Source organism: Pongo abelii, chromosome 4 (assembly GCF_028885655.2).
Source record: "Pongo abelii isolate AG06213 chromosome 4, NHGRI_mPonAbe1-v2.0_pri, whole genome shotgun sequence".
NCBI classification, from domain to species: Eukaryota; Metazoa; Chordata; class Mammalia; order Primates; family Hominidae; genus Pongo; species Pongo abelii.
This window is the reverse complement of record NC_071989.2, coordinates 121,111,047-121,123,392: the sequence shown is the minus strand read 5'-3', so window position 1 is coordinate 121,123,392 and position 12,346 is coordinate 121,111,047. Positions and strand designations below refer to the sequence as shown.

General features: G+C 45.1%; 1 protein-coding gene across 6 annotated transcripts in view; it reads left to right on the top strand.

Moving 5' to 3' along the window:
• Window positions 1-12,346, top strand: part of MCC (MCC regulator of WNT signaling pathway) — a 498,353-nt gene that overhangs the window by 443,285 nt on the left and 42,722 nt on the right. For all 6 annotated transcript variants that reach the window (XM_054554995.2, XM_063723849.1, XM_054554996.2 and 3 more), the window contains 3 exon segments: window positions 1,000-1,140; window positions 4,077-4,180; window positions 8,119-8,302. In XM_054554995.2, the coding sequence (XP_054410970.1) occupies window positions 1,000-1,140; window positions 4,077-4,180; window positions 8,119-8,302 (429 nt within the window).

Below are 12,346 nucleotides of genomic sequence, written 5' to 3'. Positions count from 1 at the left end.
TTCTTCCTTGAAGCTAATGGCTTCCAAACCCCTTAACATTTCAAGTCAGTTGCAGTTTGTTTGTGTGAAGCTTTCTCTTTAAGAGTTAGTGGTCAGAGTACTACAAATAGATGTGTCCATGGAAAATGACTTGTGGCATCAAGAGCATCTGTACCCTGAGATGGAAAACGGAGAAGCTGAAGGATCATATTATTCATTTGTTTGCTAACTTTGCCACAGACTCATTTGCCCTGAATCTACAGTTCTGAATCCTGTAAAACTTCAAGTTCCCAGTGCTTATCCTACCACTAGTTAGAGCTGCTAGACTGTGTAACCCAAAAGCAGCTTTGGGTACAATCCATGGCTCCTGGTCCATTTCCCACTTAAAGGCTGCCGGGGGAAGGTTCCTGTTCACTCACTGATTCATCCTTTGGTTCTCTCTGTAGTTTGTGATTATGAGGATGGGATTTGGGGTCACACTTCCTGGTTCAAATCCCAGGGCAAGATACTTAATGTTTCTGGGCCTCCATTTCCTCCTCTGAAATGGGAGTAACAACACTTAATTCAAAGGGTTGCTAGGAGAATCACTAAAGCAAAGGCTTAACAAATAGCCATGACTGCTGTCATGCGGCTTTTCATCCCTGCATGTGGAGGGTGACTTATCTAAGCCCACCAGATGTTCCACATGACGGGGGCCTGGAGGTTGCACAACTGTCTCCTTTCCTTGGAATATCTCCAGAGCCTAGCGCTGTGCCCTGCTCATGATAGACGTGAAGTGAGTGTGGCAGTGACTGGGGGGCTTATTTTTAACCAGGAGGCTTATTTTTTTATTTGTAATTCACACAGAGTTTAGTGATACTTTTATGTAGAGTTGCTTCTTTGACAAAATACTGTGTCAGCTACTAATCTGACAAGCCCACATCCTCACGTGATTTTCTGGCCTGAATATAAATTAGACAACTGAAATATTGGCAAATTAACTGTAACCCTAGTGTGAAACTGATTTTTGTTCCTTTGTAGCCGGATCGAGCACCTCAAATCCCAAAATGACCTCCTGACCATAACCCTGGAGGAATGTAAAAGCAATGCCGAGAGGATGAGCATGCTGGTGGGAAAATACGAATCCAATGCCACAGCGCTGAGGCTGGCCTTGCAGTACAGGTAGGAAAACAGTGCGAGGCACACACTGGGATGTTTGGAGCTACTTCAGGGTAGAAGTGCATCCAGAGTAACCTTCAGAATAAAAGCAGGAAATTGGCTTTTCAAAGGCATATCTGGCAGTTTGGACGAAGGCATAGCTGGCGGTTTGGACAGCAAATAGCTAAGAGTAATGAATATGATGTTAGTAAACAGGTATATTTCTCCTAGCATATTCATCTTAAATATTATTTCATTTAGGTACTGTCACTCAAATTATCGATTTTTTGGTATGTTACGTATTCATTTGTTCTTGCAGATTTTTATTCATGTTCATATGTAATTTACATTGTGATAAATCTAGTGCATTCTAGTTCTTCATTTTGTTGTAGTTTTAAAATGTTGCTTTTAATAATCTCTATTTATTCTGAATGGCTGTAACCTCTTCATCAAGTTTTTATATTGTTAATTTATTCACTTTTCTAAAAGACATTTAGACTTTTGATATTAAAAATAATTCTATGATGAATAATTTAATGCAGATAAGATCTTCATTCTTTTGAATATTTTCCTCTGGATAAAATCCCGAAGCAGGAATTGTAGGTCAAAGGGTATGAATATTTTCCTGGCTCTTCAGGCATGCTGCTGATTTTTTGTCATGAAAACAAGTCAATTTAAATAACTACAGTTCACTCATTGGCGAGCAAGTGGTAATTTGAATGGACCACTTTTTTTTTCTGCTTCATCACTTTGAAATTTATCTGTTTTTAAATTACTGCTTGTTTAAAGCTGCAAAACTATGCCTTATTATTATCATCATAGGTTTCTTTTATTAGTGTTACCGCTTAAGCGTATTTGCCAAGGCCTCAGAGTAGTTGACTGTATCGTACACTTAGCATCCTCTAAAAAGTTCGGTATTGTTTTAAGAAACATTCTTGTTTATTCAGGAAATTATCAGAGCAAAATGAATGAGACCAAAGCTAGAGAGCAATCATTCTGGTTTACAGACAGCAAAGCAAGCAGATAATCCATCTGTGATAACCCTCATTGAAGCTGGTTGCTGTCCACCCACAACCTGCCTTTGAGCAGAAAGGTCTTTTTCCACGTTAGTACAACCTCATGGATAAGGAAATGTCCTCACATCTCTGGAATATGAACTGCTTTTGAAACGAGGAGCTGGTATCACCTAGGGCTAGCATTTCAGTCCGTTGTCTTAACTCTTAGTAAAAGACAATGAAAATAAAGTCAGTTGAGGCTGGGCGCGGTGGCTTACGCCTGCAATCCCAGCACTTTAGGAAGGTGAGGCGGGCGGATCACGAGGTCAGGAGATCAAGATCATCCTGGCTAACACAGTGAAACCCCGTCGCTACTAAAAATACAAAAAAAAAAAAAAATTAGCCAGGCATGGTGGTGGACGCCTGTAGTCCCAGCTACTCGGGAGGCTGAGGCAGGATAATGGCATGAAGCTGGGAGGCGGAGCTTGCAGTGAGCCAAGATCTTGCCACTGCACTCCAGCCTGGGTGACAGAGCGAGACTCTGTCTCAAAAAAAAAAAAAAAAGAAAAAGAAAAGAAAGGCAATCAAAACAAATTGTCTGTTGACTAAATGAAGCAACATATCCCCTGTTCAGCTTGAAGAAGCTAGACAGTTACTTTCTTGAAGAGGAAATGTTCCTACTGCAAGCATATTATCTGGGACCCTGAGGATGCTGTACACATGTTCCACCTCCTCTTGTGTGGACATGGGCCATGTGGGTCTCAGGCTACAGGAAAGGGACCGTTGTTTGATATTTTACCTTGTTTGCCCAGTGAATGTTGGGCACGAAGAAGAGTGAGTATGTTTCCTCCTCCTAGAAATCCAAACTCAAACTCTTGTCAGAGCTTTTGTGAAGGCCTAAGAATGTTTCATGAGACATTTTAAGCACTTAGTTTTATGAGAATCTGATAGAACTTTTCTGTGATGATGGAACTGTTCTCTACATGCACTGCCCAATATGGTAACCACTGGCCATGTATGGCTATTGAACATATGAGATATGGCTACTGCAGTGGAGGAATGGACTTTTTCATTTTATTTAACTCAAAATGTTTTCAATTTAAGTAGCTATTTGTGGCTAGTAGATACTATATTGAATAGTGCAGGTCTAGGTCAAAACCATCTCCTTGTGGGATGTTATATCAGCTACCTATTGTTGTATGACTAATCACTTACTGCATCACAGTTTCAAGGATCAGGAACCTGGGGGTGGCTTAGTAGGTGGTTCTGGTTCAGGGTCTCTTGTGAGATTCTGGTCAAGCTGTCAGCCAGGGCTGTATCATCTGAGACCTCAGTGAGGAATTGGAGGATCTGCTCTAAGAAGGCTCACTCACATGGCTATTGTCTGGAGGCCTTAGTCATTACTCGCCATGTGGACCTCGCCATAGGGCTGCCTGAGAGTCTTGAAGACATGACAGCTGGCCCGCTCTGGGGAGGATGGTCCAAGAGAGTGAAGTGAGAGAGACTGACCAAGATGGAAGTCAGGGTTTTTAGTAAGCTAATTTTGGAAGTGACCTACTGTCACTTCTGTCATACAGACCAACCCTGGTACAGTGCGGATGGAGGACAGCACAAGGGTGTGGACACCAGGGTGCAGGCTCAGCGGGACTACCTGGAGTGGCCTACCACAAGGGAATCACGTGGTCCTTTCAGCTGGTCACTGAAGGGACGACACACTTGCCTCTCCCGTCTTTATTGTTTCTCTTGTATTTTTCCAGAACCAAGTTAAAGGTTTAAAAATAAAAAGGCCAAATGAAAGAGCAAGCCACTGGCCCTGCCCTGGGAATATTCATGGGTGGTTTCCTTGCCTGTGTGGAGAGTGAGGCCAAGGCAGCACCTGAGCTGCCTCTTGCACAGGAACCGACGCCACATTGAAAGTGTCCGCTGTTCCCTGCAAGGGCTGAGGCCACATGTGCTTTGTTTCAGCGAGCAGTGCATCGAAGCCTACGAACTCCTCCTGGCGCTGGCGGAGAGTGAGCAGAGCCTCATCCTGGGGCAGTTCCGAGCAGCGGGCGTGGGGTCCTCCCCTGGTAAGTGTCTCCAGAATCCCTCTTCCTCCTCTTGTCTCCCTGCCTCCTTTGCTTCTGCCCCTTTTTCAGCAACTGGCATTGAATCATCTCCCGACAACATAAAATTTGGTTGTCAAGTGTGTTTTTCATTTTTCCTCATGACTGAATGGGTAAATTGTTTATGTTGAATGCAGCAAGAACTGGAGTGGAAACAGAATAACAGACAAGTTAAAACAAACAAGCCCTCTTAGGAGCTGCATTCTCCTGGGCTGACAGTGGGGCCAGATGGAGCTAGGCTGCATCAGCGATGAAAGGGGCCGGCGTTTCTGCAGCTGTCTCTCTGATGCCTGTTGTCAAGGCACATGCTGCTGCTACATGGCCTTCACTTCATCTCGTTTCATTGGCTGAGCTTCTCCAAGTTTATCTCTTTGAGTAGTAGTTGTTTTTTTGTTTGTTTGTTTGTTTTGAGATGGAGTTTTGCTCTTGTTGCCCAGGCTGGAGTGCAATGGTGCAATCTTGGCTCACTGCAACCTCCACCTCCTAGGTTCAAGCATCCTCCTGCCTCAGCCTCCCGAGTAGCTGGGATTACAGGCACATGCCACCATGCCTGGCTAATTTTGTATTTTTAGTAGAGACAGTTTCACCGTGTTGGTCAGCCTGGTCTCGAACTCCTGACCTCAGGTGATCCACCTGCCTCAACCTCCCAAAGTGCTGGGATTACAGGCGTGAGCCACTGCGCCCGGCTTTTGAGTAGTTTTGAAACATGGGTTTCCCCTGCCAGGTCTCCAGGTGTCTTACGAATAAAGAAGAAGTAGTTTCACCCCCTGCTCATGTCAGCATCCAGAATGCTCGCCCACCTCGCTTTCCTGTGCCTGTCCTTCCCCCAGCCCGGGGATCCTGTGCCCTGTCGGCCTGACCTGTACCTTGAGATCTGCACTGCCTACTCACTTCTGTCCCTCAATTTTGAGTAAGGTGGAAGGAGTATCTAATTGGAACAGACACAAGCATGTCATTCTAGGAAGTGGCAGCATTTGCTAAAACATGGCCAGTGATTGTGGCTCTGAGCCTACAGTGATGTGAGGAGGACTGCAGTAGAAACAGCACTAAGAGGAAAGAGAGACCCAAGGAGAAAGGTGGCCTTCTCTCCATGCAGAACTAAGCCCCAGACACCCCCTTAGCCTCAGAGAGGCAATAGCAAGTAAACAGAAAGCCAAGGTGACCAGGTCACTCCAGAGTGAAAGATGGGTGGTGTGGGCAGGCCAGGCATTCCCATGTGTGGTGGCCAGGGCTCTGTCATTGACCTGCTGTCTGCTGTGAGCTTCCATTAGGACTTGTCCATCCGGGACACACCCTTCAAAGAAAGTCACCATCCAGGCACCTTCTGAATGTACCCTCCTGTCCTTCTTCCCCACTCCTCCCCCCTTGTCTGGGGGCTCAGTTTTGCACTGAACACTCACATGTGTTTCCTCCTTCAGTTTCGACTTGCACAGGAATCTGAAGCAAAACTGAAGGAAGGAAGGTATCCTGGGTATTAATTTCCTGCTTCATATCCAAGTGATCCAACAAAGGAGCGCACCTCCATTTGTATGGAGAGCGATGCTCTGCTCCTCTCTCTGGTTTTTTTTTAATAGTATTACCAGCCCAGCCCAGAAGTAGAAACTCTGCCAGCATTTCCATTAGAAACCTCATTTTTCAGGGTCTGTTAACTGAACCATACAACTTTATTCCTCATGTGAAACAGATCCTAAAATGATCTTGGCCTACTGTCAGGATTTTTTAAAATTAATATACATATTAAGAAAAATGATAAAGGAAAAAGTCAATCGTATTTCCAGCTGGTATCAGAGGAGTGACTTAACCTGTTCAGGCTTCACAAGGTACCTTTCATTAGGCATGTACCTACGCAGTGCAGTTATTTGATGTAGGAGCTGAAAGAGCTTAAATAAATCTGCCTTTTAAATATTCAAAATCAATAATGAAATGCTTTTTATTTACCTAATACTGGGAAGCTCATGTATACATTTATAATATGAGCCAGTAAGTAATGTCATGCCTAATTCCAAATAGCAGTCAGTGGTGAGATGTATGTAAAATGTCTTATTTGTGGAGAGAAGAGAGGCATGAAAGTTGTCAGAGAAATGACAGGAGGGAGTTCCAGGGATTTTTGGCCTGCAGAATGGGTCCACCCTGTTTCCTGCCCACTCTCCATAGTGCTGGGGGCAGGCTTGATTTTTAGCAGTTCCCCATTAAGCCTTGCCCTTGCATTCCGCTGACAGCAGTGGCTGGCCCGTCATACTGTCCCATCATGCCACCCATCATGCCATAGAGCTGTTGCACAGCAAAGCAGGAACTTGTTTGTGACATGCACCCACAGTATCTATGATTGTGGGTCTTTTCTTTGTTTCTTGTTGATGTCACAGGCATTCATTCTGTTCATTCTTTCATTCACAGATGCTTTAGGCCAGTGGTTTTCAAACTGCTCAGGGAAGCTGGAGGAGTTTCTCTGGGCCTCGGCAGTGGGGTTGGAGGGTGGGACTCTGAGTATGTCTCCCACTTCTGCCCACTTCATCCAATTCCGCATTTACCTTTTTTGTGTGTTAGGATAGCATTTTGTATGATTAGGTGTAAGATTTCATTTAAAAATATTTGGAAAAGCATGGATCTATGCTGTACAGGTAGCAAACCAGTGATTTGTTCAGCCAGCACAGTTTCTGTTTTGTTTTGTTTTATTTTTTTAAGGCTTTGTTTTTTTAGAGCAGTTTTAGGTTCACAGCAAAACTGAGAGGAAGGCACAGAGATTTCCCATATACCTACAACCCTCAACATGCACGGCCTCCCCCATTTTCAGCGTCCTCCACCAGAGTAGTATATTAGTTACAAGTGATGAACCTACAGTGACACATCATCACCCAGAGCCCATAGTTTACATCAGAGTTCACTCTTGGTGCTGTATATTCTATGGGTTTGGGCCAATGTATAACAACTTGAGTCTACTGTTAAAGTATCATACAGAGTAGTTTCACTGCCCCAAAAGTTCTCTGGCTCCACCTATTCATTCCTCCACCAACCCCATCCCCTGGCAACCATTGTTGTTGCTCTTGTTCTTGTTGTTGTTTTGGAGACAGGGTCTTGCTCTGTTACCCAGGCTGTATTTGAACTCCTAGGTTCAAGCAGTCCTCCCACCTCAGCTCAGCCACCCGTGATCTTTTCAATATCTCTATAGTTCTGTCTTTTCCAGCACAGTTTTAAAACACAATAGGAATGTGAACATTTTGGGCAGGGACTTCACTGCCTGGTCTGTGCGAGTACCCAACACACCCTGATGTTCTGCACTAGCCCAGTTACCTGGCTCCTGGAGGCATTTGAGTTCACGCCGATTACCAAGCCAAGAGAAGGGTGAGGGGTGGTACATATAATACAGAGTCATCGGTACATATAATACAGAGCCGATCTAAAGCTCTCGTCTGAACCATTAGTTTTGTCTCTCTTGCCCCCACACAGGGCTCTAACCAAAGCTGTAGACATGTGGAAAGATGGTACAGTTTTGCCCCAGTTTCTCCCTCCCTCATTCACAGGGAAGTGCCAATGCACAGAGGAATGGCCAAATGGTAGACTTGTGGCTGAATGGGAGGAGAAGTCAGGAGCCTGGATCATTAGAAAAATCAGAGCGTGTTAGAGCTGGAAACAGAAATGTGGTGATCCCTTTGGCTAACTCCTACACTTGTCCCTGAGGCCAGTGGAGCCCAGAGAAAGAGCAGAGAAATACCTTCCCACATGTAGCTTCTAAGTGACAGTACCAGGCCCAGAACACAGATCTTCTCTTCAGCTGGGCACTGCCAATTCCCTTCCACAGCGCCACCTCTGCCCTAAGTAACTGAGAGTTAATTATGCACAGTCACTCCCACGCGTGCCTTGTCCAGGCCTATGTTGATTAATCCGTTGGCTTCTCTGCCACATAGGAGACCAGTCGGGGGATGAAAACATCACTCAGATGCTCAAGCGAGCTCATGACTGCCGGAAGACAGCTGAGAACGCTGCCAAGGTCCTGCTCATGAAGCTGGATGGCAGCTGTGGGGGAGCCTTTGCCGTGGCCGGCTGCAGCGTGCAGCCCTGGGAGAGCCTTTCCTCCAACAGCCACACCAGGTAATGCTCAGCCTTCTGCTCCGGGGTGGGCATGTGTCCACGTGGCATCTGTTCACTGGACTTGGTGTGCAGTAACCCAGCTCTTGGGGACTGTGTGGCCTGGGAAAACGCAGATATGGATTCTGGCATGCAGCCTGCTCCATCCAAAAAGGAGTCAGAAGATCAGAACAGAAGAGCTAGAAAGTGGCCCTCTCACTTTGCCAATGTGGAAACTGCAGTCGAGAGAGGAGAGATTTGCTGTGGAAAGTGGTAGAGATGGAATGCAAACCTACCTTTCTGTCGGATCCATTTTCTATGCATTGTTCTGTTGTCCATTTCTTTATGAGTCTTCATTTCCAGGAAGCACTTAGGATAGCCAAGACCCGTTTGCTGCAAATGGTCCCTCTGGTCCCAAGGCGCAGCCCAGCTCATCCTAGTTCCAGACATCACTCTCCTTTCCTCTTGTGCCTCCATCCTCTATAAGCTCTTCTCAGGCAAGAGCCTCTCCTGTCATCTCTTTTGCCTCACGGAATGATGCCACATTCACAGCACATGCTTACAGGCACTCAGTCATGAACCTGAGGTCAAGTTCACTGTTTGTGAATCTAGGAAATTAAAGTGGGTGCTTGAAAAAGATGAGGAAGAAAGAAGCAAAGACCTTGCAGAACATAATTTGCTGAAGTCATTTGATTCTTTTGGATGGGAGTGGAGAGTCAGAATGAAACCCTTTCTACTTACCTTCTCATTTCTTGCCACCAAAGCCCTAAAAACATGAATGCCTTCCCTTTATTTACCAGTCCTCGGTTTAGAAGACACTTTGTTAGAGATTCTTACATAATGGCCAAATCGTGAAAGACTTGGAAGGGTAACTTACTCCATTTTCACAGGTGAGGAAACCTTGGCTCAGAGACAATGTCAGTGATCTGCCTGGTGATAAGAGGGAAACCTGGATGGGAACCTGGGGTTTTAGCACCGAGCATATTGTTCTTCCCACATTGGATCTCATGACATAACAAAACAGTGTCTACTTGCAGACTAAGTGACCAGAACTGCATAAAGATAGATTGACTGTTGAGAATCAGAGGAGAAATACTGATGCTTTCTTGGTGCTGGAAAGCAACTTAATGTTCCCCTCTCTCTTTCCCCTCCAGTGGGACCCACCATCTACCTTTGTGCCTCCATTTACCTGTACTGGCCCAGGTGTCCCAAGAGAGGGGACATGCCCAGTAATGTACTCAGCCAGGTGCCCACAAACAAAAGGGACTTGATTCTTCTTTACTTAAGCAACAATTGTCTCATTCAGTGAAGCACAGATTATAATTTTTTTCATAAAACCACATTCTACTGTGTAAACACAGAAAGCAGATGCTCTTCTTAATGACTCTTCCAGATGTGTATAATCTATAATTTGTGTGTTTATTTAGTATAGAAATGTAGTTCTCGTGTTGTCAGTGATGTTGTGTTGTTTTATTAGTGAACATAAGAGTTTGCTTGACAGGAAATGTGTGCTGTTTCAGTAGCTTATGAGGTTTGTGCTACAGATCATTTGCTCAAACCTCCCTACCCCCAAAAAGAATTTTGTGGTTTTATTCTGAATCAGAGACAAATTTAGAACCAGTCAGGAGTGAGAACAATTTTATCACCATCTACATAGCTTTTGAATGTTTGTTAGAAGTACTTGAACTTACAGGTTAGCCTTGATTTTGAGACTGTTTTCTTAGAGGAATTTAATTTGGGATCCTGTGTTTCTGCAGATTGAGATAAATTCAAAACACAGAGTCATTGTTTCCAAGGATAACCTCACCAAAGAATGGTTTTTAAATTAATTTCAGTCTCAAATGGATCTTCCCATCAAAGTACAGAGGTCTTCAGCTCCAATTTCACCCAATTCTCCTTAAAAAATCACTTTTACCCTCCCGCCCAAATCAGAGCAGCTCCGAGTACAGAAGAACCACACACGGGGCATTCATTTGTCACTCCACATTCTTAGAACCTGATGCAATTAGACTGCTTTATGTTAAACGTGGGTTTAGAATAAAGTCCCAAACCACCAGACCCCTTTCATAATTATGATAATTATAGTAATTTTGTTTGTAAATCTTGCCATTCTGGCTCAGACATTCCCCCTTGTCAAGTTTATGAAAATAAAGAAAAGGATCTTTCTGAGTTGGAGCTTTATGTGGCCTGGCAAATCCCCTTTCCCCCCACTGTAACCACCCAGCTTAAAGAGGTCTAATCAGAGTGTCCATCAACTGCCCCTCAAGGGTTCAGGAAAGAAACGCTGAGTATTGTGCCTCCAGCGGCATTTCTGGCAGCCCATAGGCAGCTCCTAACGACAGGAGGGTTAATGGTTTTAGAGAGGAGCAGCAGAGGGGTAGTTAACCAGCAAGGAGAATAAAAGTGATAGCCAACCCTCAGTTGACTGTTGGCAGGTGCCCAGGGTCGGTGCCACTTCATTTGGGAAAAATATAGCCATGGACTCATGAGAAAGTATAATAGTCTTATGGACAGAGTGAGTAGGTTGATTGCCTGGATGGATCAACATATCACGACAAAGAGGCACAAGGACTAAAATGTTGGGAAGTGGAAATAGGAATCCTTGGTCAAGCCCACCCTCTGTGGCAGGCCTCACAGTTCAGCTCCTTCTGTGCAGCGTAGTCATCGATCTCAATCCACAAAGGAACCGTGGCCAAGATGGGATCGGCCACAGCAAGTCTGCACTCTCAGAGACTGAAATTGAGTTCCTTGTCTCAGCACCAGATGGGGACCCTGGAGAGCTGTGAGAATGGTGGTTGCAGCCTTGCCGTGAGCCTCTGGGCACCTCCAGGTAGCCAGGGTGCTGCCTGTGTGGCCACTCACTCTGAGGTGTAATCCCCAAGTTGTACTGGACAGCAGCAGAGCTCAACAGATGCCTAGCTCTCACTCTTTGAACTGGTCTGGATTAAGATAAAGTTTCATTGGGGCAGAAAAAATGGTTGAGGAGAGTGAAATCGTCCATTGAAAGGGTGAATGTTTTGAAACAGCCACCTAGTTAGAACAGGCGTCAGTAAGTTTCAGGGAATGAGAGTCAGACTAGATCTGGCTGAAACAGTCATCTTTACCGAGGAGAGGTGCTTTTCCATCTGTGTGTGAGGAGAGTCTATCCAAAGTCCTTGGGACAAACGCTTACTGGTGTTAGTGAGCTCTAGAGACCAGCCCCGACACATCCTTGACATGACAACATGATCAGTCCTCCTGCTCAAATGTCATCACTTACCTTTTAGGTTCTGTGAGAACAAGGTATAGACATGAAATGCTTTTTATGGTTTTTTTCTAGTGAGATCCAACTTCTTGATTTCAAAAGATCTGTATGTTTGTTGTAAAACTAAGCAATTAAAATGCCAGCATTGGAAAATGCGTAGGATGGTAAAGTTCTCCATTCTAGGACTCTCACTGGAAAGGACATTGGGAACCCTTTGGGGTATATTCCCACAGATTTAACTGCATTTTTTATTACGATGCATGGTTGCAAAGAACAGAAACATGCTCAAATAGCTTAAATGGAACGGGGTCTTATTGGAAGGATATCAAATCTCGCACCCACAAGCTGCATACCCGAGCAGAGGGCTGCCTAAGACAAAGCAGCAGCAGAACCAGGCTCCAGGTCTGGCCTGTGTGGCCCTTGCATGCAGCCTTTGTTCTCTTTCCTGTTCTCGGGGTCAGCCTTCCTCAGGTGACAGACAACCAGCTCACCACCTGCATTTGTACACAAAGCTGGCTGGTTTCCCTGCTGTCAAGTAAGAAAATCCTGGGAAAGGGACATCTTGCCCAGCTGGGATCTGATGGCTATCCTGATCCTCTGTGGCCATGGAAGCACGAGGCCAAGGCAGTTTCTACAGGAGCTTGGGGATGGAGAAGAAAAGGGATAAGTCTCAGCAGAAGAGCTTGGAAGGCAGGTACTTGGTGCACCAAAACATGACATCTTTAAAAACATGACTATATCGCTTTTTTTTCTCTTTTTTTTGAGACGGAGCCTCACTCTGTTGCCCAGGCTGGAGTACAATGGTGTGATCTCAGCTCACTGCA